At 37.3% G+C, this 23,147-nt stretch overlaps 1 protein-coding gene across 1 annotated transcript in view; it reads right to left on the bottom strand.

The window, feature by feature from the left end:
- PCDH15 (protocadherin related 15) overlaps positions 1 to 23,147 on the bottom strand; it is a gene marked incomplete at its 3' end in the record, with an annotated part of 1,039,494 nt that overhangs the window by 515,298 nt on the left and 501,049 nt on the right. The window contains exons 5-6 of the mRNA XM_089692803.1: positions 19,724 to 19,884; positions 5,326 to 5,481 (exon numbers count right to left, since the gene is read on the bottom strand). Of these exons, the coding sequence (XP_089548929.1) occupies positions 5,326 to 5,481; positions 19,724 to 19,884 (317 nt within the window). The remainder of the gene's footprint in view (positions 1 to 5,325; positions 5,482 to 19,723; positions 19,885 to 23,147) is intronic.

Raw genomic sequence — 23,147 nt, 5'->3', positions numbered from 1 at the left:
ACACAATGGTAAGCACAAGCTTTGCTCTGCACTCCATTTCAATAACACAGTTCCCAAGAATGGGGTATTAAAAAAAAAAACACCTGAAAATGATGATGCACCTAACTGCAACTATCTGCAGTTAAGCGCAGCTAAACTCATTTACAAACCACAGTTATCTGCAATAAGCATTTCAACTTGTTAAGTGCAGATTACAAGAGTTTAGCTTCTGTCAAATACAAAAGTCCATGCAGGGGCGGACTGACAACTCATGGGGCCCCGGGCAATAGGGGATCATGGGGCTCCTGTGTCCTTGCCCAAACTCAAAAAAGCCTATGAAAAAGGTACCAGGGGCATCTCATGGGGCCCCCTACTGACCCCGGGCCCTCGGGCAGTGCCCGAGTTTCCAAATGGTCAGTCCGCCCCTGTGTCCATGTGAATGTAGCCTTACTCTCTTAACCACTTGCCCTCCAGAGGATTTACCCCCCCTTCCTGACCTGACCATTTTTAGTGATATGACGCTGTGTTATTTAACTGAAATTTGTTTGGTCATGCAACGCTGTACCCAAATGAAATTGACGTTATTTATTTCCCCACAAATAGAGCTTTCTTTCAGTGGTATTTGATCACCTCTTCTTTTTTTTATTTTGTGCAATATAAAAAAAAAAGACAATTTTGAAAAAAAAACTATATTTTTTACTTTTTGCTATAAAACATATCCAATAAAAAATTTAAAAAATACAATTTCTTCATAAATTTGGGCCAAAATGTATTCTGCTACATGTCTTTGCTAAAAAAAATTACCAATAAGTGTATAATAAAGCATTTACGTGAAAGTTATAACATCTACAAATGGCGGTATGTATACTGGAATTTTTTTTATACTATTAATGGTGGCAATCAGCGACTTATAGCGGGACTGTGGCTTGCATACTGACACTGGGTGGGAACTGACTTGGTGTCACTGACATCCCTAGCAACACTAACACAGTGATCAGTGCTAATAAAAAGCATTGACACTGCACTAATGGCACTGGACAGGAAGGGGTTAACATCTGGGGCAATCAAAGGGTTAACTGTGTGATGTGTGTGATTTACACTGTGTACTGGGTGCTGTTTTACTTGGGAGACATGCTGATTTGTATTTCTCTGCTGTGCATAAAAATACAAAGCAACGTGTCCATGCTGACAAGAGAGAGATCTGTGTTGTTTACACACAGATCTCTCCCCTCAGCCATGCCAATGATCACAGAGTCCCAGCTAGAATCACTGGCTGGGACCCGGTGATTGGCATCCCAGCAGACAATAGCGGTATAGCGGTGCAGGTAGAGCGCACATGCCCCCTACCCGGAAATGCAAATCACGTATATATATATATATATATATATATATATATATATATACACACAGTATATATATATATATATATATGATTTTGCGCAGCCGTGCCGCCCTCTAGCAGTGCTTTTGCTATAGGGTGGAGGGCAACTGGTTAAAAAAACATTCTCCCCCATCACCAGTGATATTCCCCTACATATGCTAAGCATGTCTCTCTTTTAAGTCAAAGGCAGAGGGCTCCACCTCTTGTGAATATACCAATCAAATCACTAGATATCAGCAGTGAAAACTTAGAGAGAGTTCACAAAACAACTCTGTCTTTACTTCCTTTAAATTGTAGCTACAGGTTTGTGGAACTTTTAGAAAAAATAAGGTTGACTTATTAATGTAATAGAAACTGTTTACTTTAAAAAGTAGGTGTTAACTGAACATAATACATAAGACAAAGATATGTGCACTTTGAATATCCAATCAAAGGGTTTTGTTAGAAGATAATTAAAAGTGAACATGTTTGCCCTATTTACTTTGTAAAGGGAACAAATAAACTACATCTGCTCTTGTAGCAAATCAAACCCCGTGGTGAAGTGAGTGGGGGAGTTGGAGTTGATTTACTAAAGGTAAAGAGGCTGTTCACTTTGAAAAGGGAATTTTCAGTGAATAAGGTAAAACTTTGCTGAAATCCATCATCCAATCATGTGCATTTTGTTTTTATTTTCCTTTTTAGTTTTCCTTAATTTCCAAAATAACTGTATTTTATTTAAAGTTAATTTTCACTGTATTCACCAAGCTAAGGGAAAATTCCCTTGTAAAGTGAATGGCTTATTTGCCTTTAGTGAATCAATCCCACAGGCTTCCTTCACACAGTCAAAAAGTACCCTCCTGTGGATTCCTGCAGGAAGTATATTGAGGATATTTGAAACCGGGGTCCGTGCAGTTTCAGTCAGTGGTGACTTCTCATTCTGTACAAATGAATGAAAGGCTGATGCTGTTGTAAGTATGTATCCGCACATCCAGTTGTTACCTGCAGTTAGAGACAGATGTTTACCCCTGGAATCAGTTTATCTGCGTACAGCTCCTGTCAGCTTGTCATTCAGTTGTAAAGGCTGAGCAACCTTCACTACTCAGTACATTTGGGATCCAGTTGCAAGTATCCACAGTATATTTGCTGCAGGAAACCACATGAGGGCACTTTTTGCCAAGTGAATGAAGCCTTGGAAGTCTGAATTTGTTCCACGATTCCTTACAGCCAGTGTGTGTGTGTACGGCTGCAAAGGATCAGTGTATGGTCTGGTATCAACAGTGATGACCTGGGAAGTGATATCCTTCATGGTGGTTGTGACCAATGAAAGTATGTTGTCAGAGAGACTTGTTTAGGTCTCCAGCTGCTGCCTCTCTGAAAGTGATGGACAGATGCTCCAGAAGATTATCTTGAATGAGTGTAGAGGCACTGTCAGTATAAAGTTTTGTCACGCTTGCGATTATATTAAAGATATTTATTTAAGTAATTAGTCCACAGTTGTTAGATAAGGCCAATGTGTTTCTGGGGAACTGTCCCCCCTCCCCTTCATCATATCTAGTATATGAGGAGATAATTAAAAACCACTAATGAGTATCTCAAGTATACGGTGTACATTGATAAATAATATATACAGTACATTGAGAAATTCACAAAATAAGAAACCAAACAAATTGTTCCCAGTGCAAACACAACTGTTAGATGGAACCAGTCTGTGATTAATTATTTTGCCACCAAACTGTTTAGGTATGGCCTTGAGGTGCAATGTAGTGTCTGGTGAGGACCATGTGTGGTGCCAACAAACAGCCCAACAGTACCTGGTGAAAGGTAGTGTCATGTAAAATCATGTAAAAAGCTCTAAAGTCATGTCTAGATAAGTCAATAAGCAAGAAAGTCACCAAGGACCTCAGTGAGGAAAAAGGGACTTTCCTTTAAGATTTTTTATAATCATATATAGTTTTTGGTTTAATATAGCTTTGGCTCCAAGTTTGCTATCTTGGTCTTGGCGCTATCATCATTACTTTTTATACAAAGTGAGATAGACAGATCTAGTAAAATATCACAAATCTATAGAAAAACACAAATGGATACAAGAAAAAATAATAAATAATAGTGTGGCAAACTTGCTCATCCTTGTTGGAGCAGAGTTCCTCTTCAACTCTCTTTTTCGTGTTCTGTCTGTTTATTTGAGGCATTCCTCAGCCTCATTCCTACCCTCCTCCCTTCCTGAGAGGCAAACTTATCTCCTGACAGATGGTGTGGGACAACCAGGCTAAGACATCTGAGATTGGAGCCAGGCCATCTGCTGAGGTGTAACTTTTGTCACCCAAAACTATGTAAGCCCACTCATTATCAAACTGACCAGAGTAATTGCACATTCCTCAGGTCAACTGTATGGTTCATATTATGGAATATGAAGCTGGTAGTTAGTTTAGTCTCCCAATGACCACTCCCAAAACGTGTAGTCAGAGCCCCCCCTCCCCTTTGAGAGGGATTTTTAAAAAAGAAGAGACAAGCCTGTGTGTAGAACTAACAGATCTCCTCAGCTGAACACCGTAACAAAAGGAGACTAAGGAATCACCCTGCTCTGCAGCTGGAATTTGCAAACCCAGGCATATGGGCAAGTAACTTAACCCTGTAATCTTCTTCCTAATTATCTCTTTGCTGTGTCTTTATATACATATATATATATATTTGTGACATCTCTTTGTAAATATTGTATTGCACCTGTCTTGACTCTTTTAGTAATAAATCTTTCTTTCTGAAAGTGTTAAACTGTTTCTAAGCGCTTACTTGCAATTCACGAATCCCTGCCTTTGAAGAGACGCTACTGTGTGTTATATCTCTGTATAGCAGGTCCGCGGGCCGTGCTATACAGATCAATATTTCAATCATTATAGTGTATATTTGATAACGGGAGTTTCCCGGTCTCCGACAAAAGTGGTGGTGGCAGTAGAGGGTTAGTTGCATAATTAACTGACCCAGTAACAAGCACATTCAGGCTGCAGGCACCGATTGTAGTCCATTAGCTGGGCAATCGCTGTGCTGGGTGCAGCTGAGTGTGGCCTTGTTACGTGCGTCACACCGCGGTTTTAGATCGGCCGGTCCTTCGGTCACGAGTTTGGTGAGAAGGTCTGGGGTCTGACGCCGTGGGCGTGACGTATTACTGTTAGTCTCGGTTGTGCGATTGTCGCCTGTTGGTGGCAGCGACCATGGATCCGTGACAGACGGATCTAGTAAAATATCACAAATCTATAGAAAAACACAAATGGATACAAGAAAAAATAATAATAAATAATAGAGAGTCATAAATATCACAAATTAATAGGACAGAAATGTATAGAAGCACACAAATGCTCAGAGGCTCTTGTTATCGTCAGTGATTTCATTGTTTTCCATTGGGTTGATTGGATTATTGGATGTATGACAAACCAACGACTGATAGCAGTTGTATATAATTCTATTAACAGTAAGAGTAAACCTCATGTTCATACAAAGGAAGTAAGCTAATATGTAGCTTAACATGCAAAATATACAGGGAGTTAGGCTGCTACTTGGATTTAATATCATAAACTAATTATTACAACTATTCTAATTATTTGTCATGAGTTAATGTACTTTGGTATTTTCTTGAGAAAACCTACTGCAAGAGTGCAAATAAACATAACACAAAACAATATAATCAAGACATATAAAAAGGTTAAAAAAGATGGAAAAAAAAATAAACACATAATTTGCTAATAGAATTGAATGAAAAAGTATGAAAAAAGAGAGAGGCTGGAGGTAGAAAAAATTTCAGTATCAAAACTCTACAATGCCTATACAGTATATTGTCAGCATATTCAGATTTGCATTTTAAAGCAAAGCAAAACCACCCTACTCTTCCAAAATTAAGTAGCCATTGATAATGTGAAGAAAATATAGTGGCTGAAATATAGCAAATATTCTGTATACTGAATGATATAATCTAACAATAGAAGCAAATGTCTTACCTCGTTGACGGTTGTGTAGTAACTCCTTTGCATAAAAGTAGGTGAGTTGTCATTCCTGTCTCTTACAACTACTCGTACATCATGGATAATGATACTTCCATCCTTTAAGTTCCTGCATTCTATTTTAACACCAAAGGTCTGAATGGACATAGGTGGCTGAAAATTGAAGTTAAGCCTGGATTAGAATCAGGAAAAGTGTGTGTTTTTTTACAGTGTTTAGATGAAACAACAGGTAGAAGTAAGCATTCAGACATAGCAACAAATACTTCTAGAGGGGAATTTATTTCTGCTTGAGATTCATGAATGCTTGTTACTACCACCTCTTTTGGGCTAGTACAAGTGTTATTATGAAATAATAATTAGAAAACAAATGCTTCTATGTTGATAAGGTTCTATTTTATAACAGATAATTGCATATAGTGTTATTAATGTGTGTAAATGGTTACAATCCTTGTTTCAATGTATAATTTGCAATTATTACATGTACATGGAAGCTGCTATACTTGTTCATTAGATATGCAGACTGTATTTTTAGTTAGGACTGCTGTACCGGGTTTGTACTTTTCAGTGCTTTCTGTAAAGTTTGGTCTACTAGTCAAGTCTAACTTGAAAATAGGGACTTTATATTTAGACACACATACCAACAGAGAACAGAGAGCTAATATAGTCAACTCAAACTGACACCACAATAGAGCGTTCAACTGTTTGTCAATGAAGGGCAAAACGTTAGGGACATTATCAGCCTAAGTGGTGGAATGGCTGCAATGGTGGATAACTGGAACTGGAGAGTCTTCAGTAGTGCAAACCTTTTACAAGCATATTCTCAATAGAAGGAAAATATATGTAGCACATTGTCAGGAGAAAGCCACAATTGCCCAGTTTCAAAGGGGAACTTGTGTCCTAGAATGCAAGAGTTTACCTTCAGAGACTGTGTCACTCCAAATCCATACCATTTCTCTGGACCAGGAGAGCTCCTTGCATATAACTAACACAATACACTAAGGTCTGGTAAGCACCACAATGCAGAGATCAGTGTCCAAATGTCACATTTCAGACTAGCCCCACAATCTTCAGTCCAGTGGGTTGCAGGCACAGGCTCCAAAGTATTTGCTGAGAATACACTGATCCCAGTAGCTTCTGTGTAGTGACCAGTTCAAGCAGAGTTTTAAAGTCTAGACTGAAGCCACTGGAGAAAAAAATATCTGCACTGTATCATGTATGTTTATCAAATTAAAAAAATAAAGTGACACATATAGTAAATCTAAACAAGCTAACAAAAAATGTTGGTAAGCTGTTGTTCAACAGAATAGAAGATAAGGTGTCTAAATTCCTAGGATAGTAGAAAAACATGTAAACCGAGGCATAGCAGTTGAAGGTGGGGTTATACGGGCAGCTGTTTTTTGTTTGCCAGTGTTCCGAACTCTGCCAGCAATTCATAGTGACATTAAGATTTGGCAGTCTTTATCAAGCCCTAACATAGGTCTTCTATTTCATCTCTTCATGACCAGTTTATCTTCTGCTGAGAGCTCTTTTTGTTGTGATCAGAAGGTAGCAGCCTAGGACCAGAACAAGCTTCACTTACACTATACCTTCATTAAGTATTAGTTTCTTTGAAGGAAGACACACTTCACTGTATACTCATCAGAACCAAGTCTCACTTCTGTTGGTCCAGCACTATCACACACACACATCAGAAACGTCCTGAAGGTGGGATTATAGCCCAAGTGTCTAAGAACACTAGGACACTGAGAAGGCAGGTCCTTGCTAGGGAAGAATGCATTATTTATTTTTTTTGTAGGTGTCTTAAACCTCTTCTAAGTGGCATTATAACCAGACTGTTTATGAATTCCTACATACAGTAGATTCTGTGATATTTTAGCATACATCATGTATGATAAGATATGAATTGTTTCATACCCCAACTAGATTTTACTGCTCTAAATTTTATTTAAATGCATGTTTGCTCTTCTGTATAAAATGAATTTCAAGCCACTGGTATTTTGTATAATAGTATATCTAGCCTACTATAGTATTTTATTAAATCATACAATAAATGTAAAATGAAAGATCATAATACATTTGGCTACATTTTAAATACTCAAAGGCATGGTTTATACATGGTGATTAACATTTTCCCATGGCAAGCAGATGGAGAGAGACAACATTTTGGCAGAACTTACAAGGTAAATTGTAAAAATGTTCAACACTTGAACAGTAATTAACAATGACATTAACATTTTAGTGTTAGGTCCTCATTTAGCATTGACATATGATTAGCACATTGCTTGTGTAAATGATAGAACTGAGTACTAGGTTTTAGATATGGGAGGAGAGGTGATTTTTTCTTAAATGTCTATGGATTAAAATAGAATGTTAACATTTGCAAATATATATAAGAAAAACACTTTTCAAAAATTCAATAAAAAAAATATATTTTGTTTAAAAGTACATGCTTTTAAAAGAAGGTACGTGATTTATAAACACATTAGGTTTCTCCATAACTCATGATGTCAGACCCGAGAATTGCATATTTATACATAAGCCTACAAAGAAAATGACGTTATCTTGTTGACATGTGTGATCTTAGCTGTCATAAAAATTTTAGATTTTGCAAAGCAAGGTAGAGCTAAGGATAGTTTATAAAGAATTCACATATGATTTCCAGAAAAGAAGTTCTGACACACATCATGCATAAGTGGAAGTTTTTTGACGTGTTTGTATACCTTTGATCGAAGGGGACTAGAGATAAACTGAGAGTTTGGACTGAATTTTGGTTGTTCAGACAAAACCCAAACTTTTGAGGGAATATGTCCACCAAACATCCCAAAATGCTTTGCAAACAACTGACCTCTGGTCAGGTGCAAGACCAGTCTGTGGGAGTTTAGTGAGGAGAGCTGACAGTATTGCAGGAAAAGAAAGCTGCCAGTGCAGTGTGCTACCACAGCTATACTAACTATATTTGATGATGTATATTTCCACTGATATTTTGCAGTTAATTAGTTTGTGTAGCTAGGGAGAGTGGAATGAAAGTTCATCTGCGTTCATAATGCTTTCATAAGACCAATAGTCCTTTTTAGAACTACTTTTTATTTTGTCAGCAACAACTTCTGTTGCTGTGTTGACTCTGTTCCCCCATATTTTCTCTTTTGAGAAGGGGGGTGTTTATTTTTTTTCATTGTATTTGATATTTTTGTTTTTCCTTTAATAAAAATTGGTTTTATGTTGTTTTTAGTGTTTTAGGGATGTTGTTTGTGTTATTTTTCCCTTAATTTATTTGTGTTTCATTTTGTTGGGGTATTTATTTATTTGATTATTACGGAGTCAGCAGCAACAGCAGCATGAAGTTATCGGTGAGACCACAAAAGCTGAGCTTTGATTGCAGTGGAGCACAGCATATTATTGTGGTCCAGTTTAGTCCATAAAAGCAGCACAGTTTCCAGTGCACCCAAGTACCAATTCTCCCACTAACAGCTCATGCCACAGCCGCTAATTAGAGTAGGAAATATGCACCATATTAACAATCTCATGTCTGGGATGCCCAAAGGAAGAGGCAGGATTTGTTTTCTTGCAGCTATCAGAGGCGAGCAGAGTCCATTTCCACAGGCGAAAGTGGTGGTTGGGTGGAGTATCTACAGACAGGGCATGTGTGCCTTAATTCTCTGGCAGTGGGTATGCCAGATCAGTTGGTGGAGTAGGTAACCAACTCTTCATCATTGTCCTGTTCTATCCCAGGCACAAAGTAGCGTGAAGTCATCAGAAGCTACTAAAGTGCTGAGTTATTTAAGCACAGTATCAGCAGCTTTCTATAAGAGGATGCAAAGCAATTAACTGCATCTGAGGAGAAGAGCAATGACAGTGTATAGGGAGGTGACAACAAGAAGATAAACCAATTTGCACAGATGTTTCTGCAGATGCAATCTACTGCCAACTTACCTCCAATAATAAGGAAGGGGGTAATGATTCGGTCTTTGATCATACGTGCAATATGATTTCTCTCTGCTTTTAAAATGTAATCCTATTCAAAAGGATCTCTCCAAGATTATCTTCCATTAAAATGGATGAGTTTCTTTTTAGCTATGTATTCCATAGGATTTTCATTAAGTGTCTTTCTAGAAAATACATTTGTTATTCATATTTCTGGCTGAAAGATGCCAACTCTCTGCCTACATATCTGCCACCTATTAAAACAACAAAATATCTTCCTTATTTTCTCATTATTAAGGATAAGATTCTCAGCAGCAAATGTGTACAAAATGTATATTATGTCCATGCAAATATGTAATCCTATTCAAAAGGATGATATTTTGTGTAATTGTTAACCTGTCTCTATAAAAAAAAAGTACTGTGTAATTTTATATATATGGCCATATTAGGAATGCATCAGTATCAATATAATATAGTGTATTTGAAAATAATAACATATTTCTGGCTGGGAAAAAAAATAGACGTGCCTCTCTGTGCATCAAAATCTGTTCATTTTTTAAAATAATATTTGAGGAATTAAATTTTAATTTAATATCTTGGCCTGATAAATGCCTACTGCCCGCCTCCCACATTTTCTCCCATGAAAAAGGATAAGAGAAATGTTAAAATTATGGTAAGTGAATCCATACAAATTACATTTGGTGTTTTAACAAATACACTATCGCTTACTTTTTCATGCTGAAATAGAACTAATCCATCTCTCCAAAATTAACTCTCATTAAAATGAATGAGATTCTTTTTAGTGAACCCACTGGATTTTAATGAACTGTCTTTCTAGAAAATACATTTGTTATTTATATTTCTGACTGAAAGAAGCTGACTCTCTGCCTACATATCTGCCTCCTATTAAAAAGGTCAGTCTCTGACCCTAAATTATTTTCTCATTAACCACCTGACCTCCAGAAGATTTACCCCCCTTCCTGACCAGGCAATTTTTTGCTATATGTCACTGCATTATTTTAACTGATAATTGCACAGTCATCCAATGCTGTACATAATTAACATTTCTGTCCTTTTGTTCCCCCATAAATAGAGCTTTCTTTTGGTTGCATCTGATCCCCTCTGTGGATTTTACTTTTTGAGTTATAAACAAATAAAGACTGACAATTTTGGAAAAAAAAAAAAAAATTATTTTCTACTATAAAAAATATCCAGTAAAAAGAAAAATTGATTAATTCATAAATTTAGGCCAAAATATATTCAGCTACATATTTTTGGTAAAAAAAAAATCAGAATAAGTGTATATAGATTAGTTAACAAAAGTTAACTATAGTTAATATTGATTAGTTAACAAAAGTTATAGTGTCTACAAACTAATGGACATATACTGGAATTTTATTTTATTGTATTTACTTTTTATACTAGTAATGGCAGTGATCAGCGACCTATAGCGGGACTGTGATATTGCAGCGGACATTTTTACACTAACTGCTACTTTGTGAGAACCAGTGACACTAATACAGTGATCACTGTGAAAAATATGCACTGATCACTGTACTATGGACTCTGGTTGGGAAGGGCTTAACATCTAGGATGATTAAAGGGTTAACTAAGTGTCTAGCTATGTGCTTAGTGTACACTAGGTGGCGCTGTTACTAAAGGAAATGAAGGATTGTGTCCCAGCTTTTCAGAGATACACAATCTTTCACTTTCCTCCCTGTCAGAACAGAGCTCTGCCTTGTTTACATAGGCAGAGCTCTGTTCTTTGTCCTGCCAGACAATCGGCAGGTGCTGGTGAACATTCATTCACTGGGACTCGCAGATCGACTTCTGCTCCGAGTTTTCACAGCAAAAGCAAGCACCCAGCAGTGCACGTGTGCCCCCTATGGCGGAGGTGGAAAATCACGTATATATACACGTGATTTTGCACAGGAGGGTGCCCTGTAGCAGTAAAACCACTATAGGGAGGTCTTCAAGTGGTTAACAAGGATGAGATTCTCAACAGCAAATCTGCACAATAATAGTATGTCCACACAAAGATCCCATCTCATTTTTATTTATTGCTGAAATATTTCTGTTCTCCCCCCTATCAAAAATGTGCACTCAAAATAGCTTTTCAGGTTTCAAGTTCAAATTAAAATAGAATAAATTCTTTTTTTAAGAACTTTTTCTTTTTTTAAGTGCAATGTGCTTGCTCTTTTTCTCTCAAATCTGTGCATTTTCTTTTATTTGATTTGAAACAGACACTAAGCCGTGCATTTATAAAAACAAAATATGCATTTGGCCCCTATATGGTAATAAGTATCATAGGAATTTGATAGTACCATTTAGTGGCCAAAATGTGATATTTTCTGTATTAAAGCATATAAAAGCATTTAACCAGCCCTGGAAATAGGCTAATACCATTAATTTTTTCTCTTCATTCGCACAGAATGAATATTCCTACATTTTCATGAGGCATTGCTATGCAGAGTTTTTATAAATAAACACCTATTTTTTTATTTCCTGATGCAATATGCCTGATCAAGCCCTAAGACTCCCTACTCAGTCACTCAGAAATTCCAACTTATCCACACAGGCTTAATATCTGTGGTGAAAATCTGTAACATTTTTTTATCTTTAGTCTTCTAAAAAAATACATAATTTTTTCTTTCCAGGTGCAATGTGCTTGTACCCTCCTCCAGAAATTGTGCCCTATCCAATACAGCAAACTCAGGAAATGTAAAGATTAGCTAGATACTGACAGGGACAGCTAAAAAACACAACATCCTGTGAAAATGTATAGCTAAAAAAAATAAGAATTACAGGGCTCTCTTTTTTCAGTTCACACTTGCAGAGTCCAGCCTACAACCTTCTCTTTCCTGTGATGAATCTTACGAGTTCTCACAGTCCAAAAGATCTCACTCACATACCAATATTCCATCAATTTTTGCTCAAAACTTTCCTGACTTTCCACGTGTGAACTGAGCCATTATACCCCAGTCACATCGATCCTGACTTTGAAATCGTGCGACTTCATTGTAAGTCACACGATTTCAAAGTTGGGATGTCATTGCGATTTGAGGTGCAATTTGCAAGATATCTGACACAGATGTCTATGCAAATCGCACCAAAGGTAGTGCATGCACTACTTTAGAAATCGGTGCGGATCCGACCAAGTCAGAACCGAACCGTTATGACAAATCGCATGCCAAGTTGCACCCAGTGCGACCGGAGTCTTAAATATGCATAGAGCTCTGTTTCCTGGAGTGTAAGAGATCAGTCAATTTCATATATGAAAGCAGTTCACATGCCAGCCAGGTTACACGGTATAGGAGAATAATCACTTTTTTGCTGAAAAAGCTGTTCACACAAGAGCCAGTTCACATACCAGCATAACAGATTAGGAGGTTGAAGGCTGCACATGTGAACTGAAATAAAGCAGCACCCTCATTAATATGTTTATAAATCCAATAAAGGAATCAAAGGTATTTTGCAAATCTGTGCAATTCTTTCTTTTAAATTCAAATCAAATAGGCACAAAAATAACTACATTTGAATCAAAAGGGGACCAAAAATAAATAAATTGTGGCCTGTTTAGAAAGGCTTAATACATGGAATGCTAAACTGTGAAAGGTTTCCTTCCTCAATACAACTAATAAAAATATATATTTTTTTAATTTAAATGTAATGTGCCTATTTGCTAATTGCAGTCTGCCAATAAGAGCTTAATATTTGTAGTGCATATCTATAACATTTAATGGCCTTCAGTTTCAATAGAAAATACATTATTTTATTTTTTACCAGAAGCAATATGCTTGCTCTCTTTTTTTAAATTATGACCTATTCATTAAAGGTTTTAAAGATATGATGCAAATCTGTTCATTTCTTCTTTTAAATTTGAAACAGACACTAATACTTCCTGCTCAATACATAAGAAATGGCCTGTTCAGAAATGCTTAATAGCTGTGGTGCTAAACAGTAAAGTTTTTCCATCTTCTATCTCTGAATCAAGACATTATCTTTTTATTTCCAGATCCAATATGCCTTCTCATTTATTCAGAAATTGCAGCCTGCCCATACAAGCTTACTATGTATGCTGCAAATCACTTACACTTTTCCATATTCAGTAATCTAAAATAATATTTCTTTATTTCCGGATGTGATGTGCTTTCTGTCTTTCTTAGAATTTATGGTCTATCCAAGAAAAGCTTAAAAGGTATGACAAAAATCTAGACATTGTTTTTACTTTACATTTGAAACAAATAAACAGTATTTTTGCTTCCAGATGCATTATGCCAGCTCATTCTCTAAACTTTATATTTTCAAGCCTTGCCTAAGTAAGTAATGTGTATAAGGACCCAACAGATGCACTGATATGCCACTGGTCTCTCCAAAAGCCCCTGCAGTATTTCTGTGTGTGTGAGATTCTGCAAATTTTCTCCTGGGATGTCTACATTACACACCCCCAGGAAACGGTTTGTGAGATCTCAAGCATTCACATAAATGCCACAAGGTCTCTGCTAGTTCATTGACAGAGTATCACAGCATGTCTGCACATGTGCAGGTAATACAGTGCATGTGCAGACTTGCTGTGGGCATTTGCCATGTCCCATAGACCCAGCAAAGACCTCCACATCATGTCTGCTCATGTGCCAGATCTCCAATCAGGATAGTGGTGCTGAAGAAGAGCACTGTAGGGAGAACTTTGCCTGCAAGCAGAACACTGGACTCCATAGACTAATAATTACTTTTTTATATTTATATAGGGACAAATGTTAGAGATAAAAACAACTTATAGGTAGGGTGGTGCTGCTCTTTAATAACTATGCTGCAAAACTTTAATTTTTCCCCTATTAATTTTCTGAATTAGGACACAGGATTAGCATGCCTATACAGGTAACACTGTAAAATTTTGCCTTGTCAGTCTTTGAATCAAGACATTTTTTTTTCAAGATGTAAAATGCCTACTTTGAAACTGAAATTAAAATGCTTTGAAATTGAAACCTAACATTTTTCCATCTTCAGTCTCCTAAAAAAGTACATTATTTTTTTATTTCTAGTTATGTGCTTATGGCCTATTCAAGAAAGACTTACAGTGTAAAGTGTGATGCAAATCTGTACAATTTTTTGGTCTTTAATCCTAGGAAACAGCCAATAACTTTTGTATGACATTGTATTTTTGTATGCAGACATGACATATGGATGTTATCTCTTCGAATAGCAGATTATCAAAAAGCATTAAAAAAAATCTGATACTATGTTTTGGTTTTCATTCTTTCTGGCATAGCATCTTTGTTAAAAAGTAGTACATACTGCCAAATAGATCAGTTCTGTTTTTTTTTCTTTTTTTCTTGTAGCTCTGGAAAATTTTACTCTAATTCAGTTACATAAAAAATCTGCCAAGTCTCTTTTTCTTTCATTGTGGCCTAGTAAATCTTTCATAATGCAGCATGTCCATGAAATATTGTTGGCTCTTTTCTGTGGCATAATAAACAGACTTTGAATTTAGAATACCATATGTCTATCCTCTTCATCTAATATAGTGGCCACGTATCAATGCTTGTGCAGAGGTTCTATATAATGTTTTTGGCTGCTGTCTTTGAAATATCATACCGTTATTTATTGTTATAAATTAATTTATTTCTCCCTCTTACATAGCTGCCAATCAAATTGTTTACATATTCTCCACCCCCTGTGCAATATGTTCGGCTGCTGTCTTTGAAACATAGCCCTGTATTTTTTTTTTAGTTTGCCTTAACAGACAAACTACTGTAGCATATATTTAGCTGTTGTCTCTTTGTCTCTAAAACATGGCCCTGTATTTTTTTTTAGTTTTAATTAACATCTGCCTCATCTATGGAATGTGTTTTTGCAGTTTTGAGGTGTTTTGGGGCACAGTGTTACATTGTGTTAAACTTTGTATACAGTACACTGTAGTACTAAAAAAGATCACTGACTATGTAACTCGTTTTCGAATTTGTTTGGCAATTTATATGAGGCTCATAGGGTTGCTTTTTTAACATTTTATACTTTGCAATATATTTATACTTTGCAATAGATTTTTTAGATTGATCAATTCTGGTCAATCACTCAGGGCTGCTGTTAGAAACCATGGGGCCCCATACAGCCAACCTGATGGGCCCCCTTCTAAAAAGTTTACTATGTCTCAGTTATGAATGAACACAGTGAGTGACTTGTACTGATCACTCATTGGGTTCATTCAGAAAAGGAAGGGGTTGATAAAATGTGACATATTTCTTCCACTCTCCATCCTGAAGGATCCTATTGTGTGCTTGCAGCTGCTGGTGGAAAGGAAAAAAGGAAACCTGGACTGGACTGGAACCAACCACCTATATGGCTCTCTCTGCAGCAGCTGACAGCCAGTGGGAGGGGGAGAGGAGGAGCAGTCAACTTTCAGCTGCTGCTGAGAGCCATACAGGGGATCAATTCCAGTAACTACCCCCTTACCATGCCTATCACCCTTCCTGCCCACATCTGATTCACCCAGTTGCCTGGGCCCCCCTACTGGCCTAGGCCCTGTACAGAAGAACTGGTGGTAACTCCTTACCCATGGCGCTGCAATCACTGCTACAACAAACCACCTTTGATCTTTGAAAACACTACCCAATAAAGCCTTTTTTAAATCAAACATATTGTGTTTCTGCTGTTGTGTGTTAGCCAATTTTTAATGCATAGGTAAACTAAATTATTGCACATCATATTTATTTTATGCCACATACAGCTTTAAAGCAGAACTTTAGTCAGAAAATTAAATCCTGCTAGATCATTTGGCCTCTTTTGCAGGTATAGCTATGTAAAACATACTGTATACTTAGCAATAGCTATACTGTCCCTGCTGCTTCCAGTGCTCAGTTCTGGCCTATCACTGTTACACCAAACAATCGATCTTTGAAAACACTACCTAATAAAGTCTTTTTTAAATTATTCATATCGGGTTACTGCTGTTGTGTATTAGCCTATTTATAATGTATAAGTAAACTAAATTATTTTACAACTTATTTATTTTATGCCACATACAGCTTTAAGGCATCCCAGAAGCACATATTTTGAAGGATTTTTGTATCTTCAATGTTTCCCTTTAAGCCTCATGAAAAGACCATTTCCTTTCTGAATAATGCAATTTTTTTCATTGGTTCATGTCCCCCAGACCACCGTCCAGATCCCCATATGCTTTGGCAATCCCTGACCTATTAACCAAGAAAGTGACCATTATGGATGAATAAAGTTATGCCTCAGTTGGCCTCTGTGGAGTTTGGATTAAGAACCTGAACTTTGGGTCATGTTTGCCAAACCTGCACTAAACCAAATCTGGGGACATTCAGCTCATCCCTAACTGGGGCAGGCAATGTATAGAGTTACAGAGTCACTGTCCTGGAATAATTTAACACCAAATAATCCTTTACCTCTGTAATCTGTTCAAACCTTGTATAATTTTTTTCGAAGATAAATAGATTATCCATGTGCTAACAAATTTGATTTAAATTTAGAGAATACAATTAGATAGAAGGCAAGCAGTATTTTTTACAAAACCCTTTTATGTAATTGGCTCAATCCCAAATTTCACTGGAAATGTATCTAATCAGGCCAAGCTAAGCTCTTGTAAGCAAGCTATTGAGTAGCTGGCTAATAACTGGCTGCAAGAAATATTAGGATGGGCGAAGAAAGTGCTGTGCAAATTAATTCTGTTAACAACTGTTGATCTCTGTTAATATGCTCATTTAACTAGAGGTTGCAAAGTAACAGTGTGGTGTGTGCAGTTAAATTTAACAGTGTGTCCTGGTTGTCTGTCGGAGGCCAAAACGTCCTTTGCTATCAATATAACTTGACTGATAGATAAAGATTTAGGCTACAAAACAAATGTACATGTAGTGGAGAAAAAAATCAACTATTCTGTGCTGACTGGCTGGTGTGCTGGTAGTGGAATAAAAATCAGTTTACTAACTGGCTAGTCACACTAGCTTGTCTAATAGGCCCAAAGACATACATTATACCTACAATATTCATTGCCAGAGATATGTATGCCTGCTAAGGAAAAACATTTATAATATAAGGTTAAAATGAAATCTCCAACATACCACTCAGAAATAGTGGCATGTAAAAAAGATCTAAACCAACTGAGGGCAAACCTGAAAGACCAGCTTATTTGTGCAAACAAATTTAATATTCTAGCATAATTTGCCCCAATGGCAATATTATACAAATTCTCCTTGAACAAGGATTATTTCTCCTTGGACAAGAGGAATTTATATACTACCACAAATTAAATAATCCTACTTACAAAAATAAAAGATGCATAACCAATTTGCAGAAGAAATGTTTCTTCATTAATGACTTAACTGAAAAGCATGGACAAAGAACCAATAAAAACATACTTCACACATTTGTGCAAACAACAAATAATTGACTATATCTAACTATGCATGTTATAATCTCCTTGTTAGGTTTACCAATCATATAGTTGTGTGGGCCTACCTGATTAGATGAGTATAGTCATAATCAACTGATTATTTAGCTTTCAGTGCTGTCACATTTTGAATGACAATTGGTCAGTCATGAAAAACTGTATCCATATGACATTTTTATAATTTTAATATATAAATAGAGATTTATTTTGGTGGTATTTAATCACCACTTCATTTGGTGGTATTTAATCACCATCGTTCTGTAAAAATTTAGGCCAAAATGTATTCTGCTACATTTCTTTGGTGAAAATAACCCAAATCAGTGTTTATTACTTAGTCTGTAGGAAAGTTCTAGAGTCCACAAATTATGGTATATATCTGAAAATTTGGTGGACACAGCCGTTGACAGATCATGACCCGGTCCGTGGGGTGCGCGTGAGGTGCGATCCTGGGAGGAAGCCATATGGCATCCTCCCAGGATATTAGGAATCCCACCTGGCCATCATATTACAATAGGCTGGGCGGGAAGGAGTTAAAACTGGCCATATATGTTACATGTCTGCTTGCTCTGCTACAACCCCAAAGTAATGCAACTTGCTTACAATTTCCTTGTGAGTTCTTTCCAATTACCTTGCAACTTTCTTGCATCTTGCTTGCAACTTTTGTGATTTAACATTGCATTCTAAGATCCTCAAGTTGCACCAAAGTTGCAGAAAAGTAGAGCAGGAAACTTTTGTTGTCACTGCAACTTGAGCCACATTGCTTAGGAGGGCACCCATTGAAGTTAATGTGTTTTGACTTTTCATGTGACTTTATGTTTTGAAAGTTGCATGATAAGTTGCAGCAGTGTGAACCAGGGCTAAGTTGAGAGTTTACCAAATTATTAAATTAAATATCATACAGTCATTTGCATTAGATAGTTGTTAAATAATCGAAGAGATGGAACAATCCCATCACAACATCTTAGGCCAACTGAGCTAACCTTTTATGCATTCCATGGGTATTTCCAATTCCTTGTAGTGCTGTTTATCAAACATCACTGAACATATCGAACAATGTTTACTGAGCTGCATATTTTACAAACCTATGGACACTTACTAAAGCTGTATTTGCACCTAAGCAGCTTAGTTCAGGGTTGCACCATATTGCTACACAAAGGTGTCCCTAGGGTAGGTGTCACCCGGTGCGGTATCACTTGGATTGGATCTGAAGATTGAGCATAATGGATCGGACTCCGATCTATTATGCTCAATCCGCAGATCCCATACAACCTGCAGGGATCATCGGCTTGCTTTACAACTTACCTTTTTGTGGAGTGGGTCCGGTGTCACCCGGTGTGGACCGCACCCCCTGCACCTGCCTCGGGACGCCACTGTTGCTACATTTAAGAACTTACTCAATAGTTTGTTCATATCTGCAGTTTTGACTCCTGCTAGCAGAAATTTAACTCATTAAGACATATTTATTGCAATTAAAGCTACACTGTCAGCAAAAAGAGATATCAAATATTTTTTAATTTCCATAAACAATTTAATTTCAATGTGCCTTTGAACTTGTTAGCAAATTTGACTCGTGTAGGTAGAGTATATTCCCAAGTACAGCCCCTTCCTTCCTTGCATGTAATAACCCTCTCCTTTTCTGGAAGTGTCTAATTACGTTTTGGTGCAGGCCTATCTCTGCACCTCTCTTTACCTCTCTACATAACTATTTTTGTAGCTGCTGGAGGACAGTCATTTGAGAGATAGTGACATTACAACCAAGATGGCATTACCTAGTAGCAGTTTCAGGGTTTTCAGAAGTCTACACGAAGGTGGCTTTTACAGTAATAACTGTATAATATTACAGAATAACATGCATAATCTATTTTTAATACATTTATAATCCTATGGGATGATTGTTATTGAAAAAAATGGTCTTGTAACAGGTTCTATTTAAGCTGGATACCATGGGTATCTTTGACCTGTAGCTTTCACTTCCTGGATGTGAAGATTGCCCTTAGAAATAAGATTTTTGTAGTCATTTAGCCTTTTTTTTTCTTCAAATAATTAGAATGATATAAATTGACTTACATCTCTATTCAGTACTCTCCCAGTGCTGTTGAGATATAACCTCTGAGTAACCGGATCCAGTATCACCCAGTAGTCTATATTTTCTTTCAAAGTTAGTGTTATAGTAGGATTAGATCCACCAGCAGTCCCTTTGATTTGCATATTGTCCACTATGATTGTTCCTGTTATGACAAAAGACACATCGTACTTTAATACATACATTTTCATATTTGTATTTGGTTTTTCATATCAAACATTAACATGCAGTTATATGTAAGTTACTCTTTTTTGAAAGTCTACATTAAATACATTCCATATTTATTACAAGTCTGCATGAATACATTCCTAACATATCACAATATTAAGCAACTTATTTTTTTAAATGTACCTTTAAAATGTAAGGAAAGCCAGAATCTATTGGCAGAGGTGGACAGATGTTGGCACAATCTCTGCCTCAGTCAATCAGAGGATGCTTTGTATTCATTCAGAAAACGCAAAGCTTCCAGTGTATGGCTGAGCAGTGCTTAGCCTGACTTGTTTTAGTTCCAGGAGAGGGATGAGATGTTCCTGTCCTGCTGCCAGAACACAGTGCTGTACTGTATACTGTATGTAGCTAAGGCTACATACAGTTCATATGTTTTTGGGGACTGCAATTAGCTTTGTTACATACAGCAGCTGCACCCCAATCTGATTCATCTCAATTCTTTTAAAAAAGGCTTTTTTTCAGGTAGCTTTAGCAGTGAAACATGATTTATCATCAACTAGTAACAAACCAGCTTTGTTTGGCAGATAGGAAATGGGGAGGTGTTCACTGAAGCTTGATGTAAAATTGTCCTGCCACTGGCCAATTACTATCAAACTTGTATTAATTAACAGCGTTCAGATGACATTAAAAATTTACTGACGCTGGCCATTTTTACAGTAGGTAGAATTGGCCAAAATATACAACAGAAAAAGAGGTAGAAAGAAAAAAAGGTGGTCTTGCATTTTTTTTCTTTCAAATGATGCAGGAAATGATACGGCAAACAAAGGGCAGCTGCGTGAGCAAATGGTTAGTAACAAATACCTTTTACCTGCTAAGCACCACACATTTAAAGAAGGCCCTATTGTCATAAAATTATAAAATAATGAAAACCCCAAACAACAACAAAAACCTACTTTTTATATTATTGGAAGCCTTGCTGAAAAAAAAGGTATGTAGCCTAAAATATACACCCTACCAAATTTAAATAAAAAGAAAAAAAATCCCCTAAAATACCACCAGCTAAAAAGTGGCCACTGGCCAAAAACTAATCACAAAATGAAATGGAAACAAAATTCACAAATAATATTACAAAATGCAGCAAAGATTGATTGTGCAAAGTGCTAGCAATCAGAATTAAAGTACACTTATGGTAGCAGTAAACCATACCTCATCCATAATGGCCAGATGCATCATTCATCTGACATGCACCTTCTTTGGTTTAGGATCTTTATATACCAACCTATTTTTATTTTTATAAATAGCTTCAAAAATATGATATAACTGCCACGGAAAGCTTACCGTGACACAGAGAGGTTTATTTACTAAAAGTGGAAAGTGAGGCGAGTGCAAACTCTTATGCAGCTGTGAATGGTGGCCAATCAGCTTCTAATTTGTTCAATTAACCTTTGACAAAAAAAAAATTGGAAGCAGATTGGCTTCTATGCAGAGCTGCACTAGATTTTGCACCAGTTTTAAGTGATTGTAAAGCTTTTTTTATGTTAATTAAAATAACAAATATGTCATACTTACCTGCTCTGTGCAGACCCAATCTTCCTCTTCTCTGGTCCCCTACTGGAGCTCCTGGCTCTTCTCTCCGCTGATTGCCCACCATAGCAAGTCGCTTGCAGCAGCGAGAACCAATGTATGGAACAAGAGAGCTGAGAGAAACTCAGCCATTGCACACATTACTGGATCAAGATTGGGCTCAGGTATGTATTTGGGGGGGGGGGGGGGCGTAAGGAGAAGCTGCATGCAGTAAGAGTAAAAAAAATCTTCTCCCTTTACAACCACCTTTAGTAGATCAACCCCAGAGTAGGCACATTACATTTTAAAAGATACATTTTCTCTAGTAAACCATCCCACACATTGCTCCATATCCTTTTCTTTGATATCCCAAACTGTAACTCTAGACCAGCAATGGGCAAACTACGGCCCGCGGGCCGTATACGGGCTGGCGGACCTTTTAATCCGGCCCGCGGAGCTAGGCTCCCGCTAGGCTCCTCTCACAGTCCGCCGTGTAGCATGAAAATCTGTCTCCTATGAGGATCTGTCCCCCTCGACGTATCTGCGCATGTGCCGGAGATCGCCGATCGGCTGCTAATGCCTGAAACTGGCACATGCGCAGATACGTCGAGGGGGACAGATCCTCATAGGAGACAGATTTTCATGCTACACCGGAACGGCGCGGGAACACGGCGAGAGGAACGCACGGAGCAAAGGTAAGTGAATTGACACAGGGGGGACTTGGGGACTTAATATGGGGAATGAATTACTATAGGGGGGATGAATTACTATATGGGGGATGAATTACTATGGGGGATGAATTACTATATGGGGGATGAATTACTATATGGAGGATGAATTACTATATGGGGGGTGAATTACTATATGGGGGATGAATTACTATATGGGGGATGAATTACTATGGGGGATGAATTACTATATGGGGGATGAATTTTTAAAGGGGGGGTGAATTACTATATGGGGGATGAATTACTATGGGGGATAAATTACTATATGGGGGATGAATTACTATAGGGGGGATGAATTACTATAGGGGGGATGAATTACTATATGGGGGATTGAATTACTATAGGGGGGATGAATTACTATGGGGGATGAATTACTATATGGGGGATGAATTACTATGGGGGATGAATTACTATATGAGGGATGAATTACTATGGGGGATGAATTACTATATGGTTGATGAATTACTATGGGGGATGAATTACTATATGGTTGATGAATTACTATGGGGGATGAATTACTATATGGGGGATGAATTACTATGGGGGATGAATTACTATATGGGGGATGAATTACTATGGGGGATGAATTACTATGGGGGATGAATTACTATATGGGGGATGAATTACTATATGGGGGATGAATTACTATGGGGGATGAATTACTATGGGGGATGAATTACTATGGGGGATGAATTACTATATGAGAGATTAATTACTATGGGGGATGAATTACTATGGGGGATGAATTACTATATGGGGGATGAATTACTATGGGGGATGAATTACTATATGGGGGATTAATTACTATGCTTACTATGGGGGAATATTACTATACTTACTATGGATGACACATACACATCATTCATCTACTCTTGGTCTGGCCCCCGGGTCCAATATATGAACCCATTGCGGCCCTCAAGTCAAAAAGTTTGCCCACCCCTGCTCTAGA

Source organism: Staurois parvus, unplaced genomic scaffold, assembly GCF_062004578.1.
Source record: "Staurois parvus isolate SC_StPar_1 unplaced genomic scaffold, SC_StPar_1.0 ptg000604l, whole genome shotgun sequence".
Classification (NCBI taxonomy): Eukaryota; Metazoa; Chordata; class Amphibia; order Anura; family Ranidae; genus Staurois; species Staurois parvus.
The sequence above is the reverse complement of the archived record's forward strand: the minus strand, read 5'-3'. Positions and strand labels throughout refer to the sequence as shown.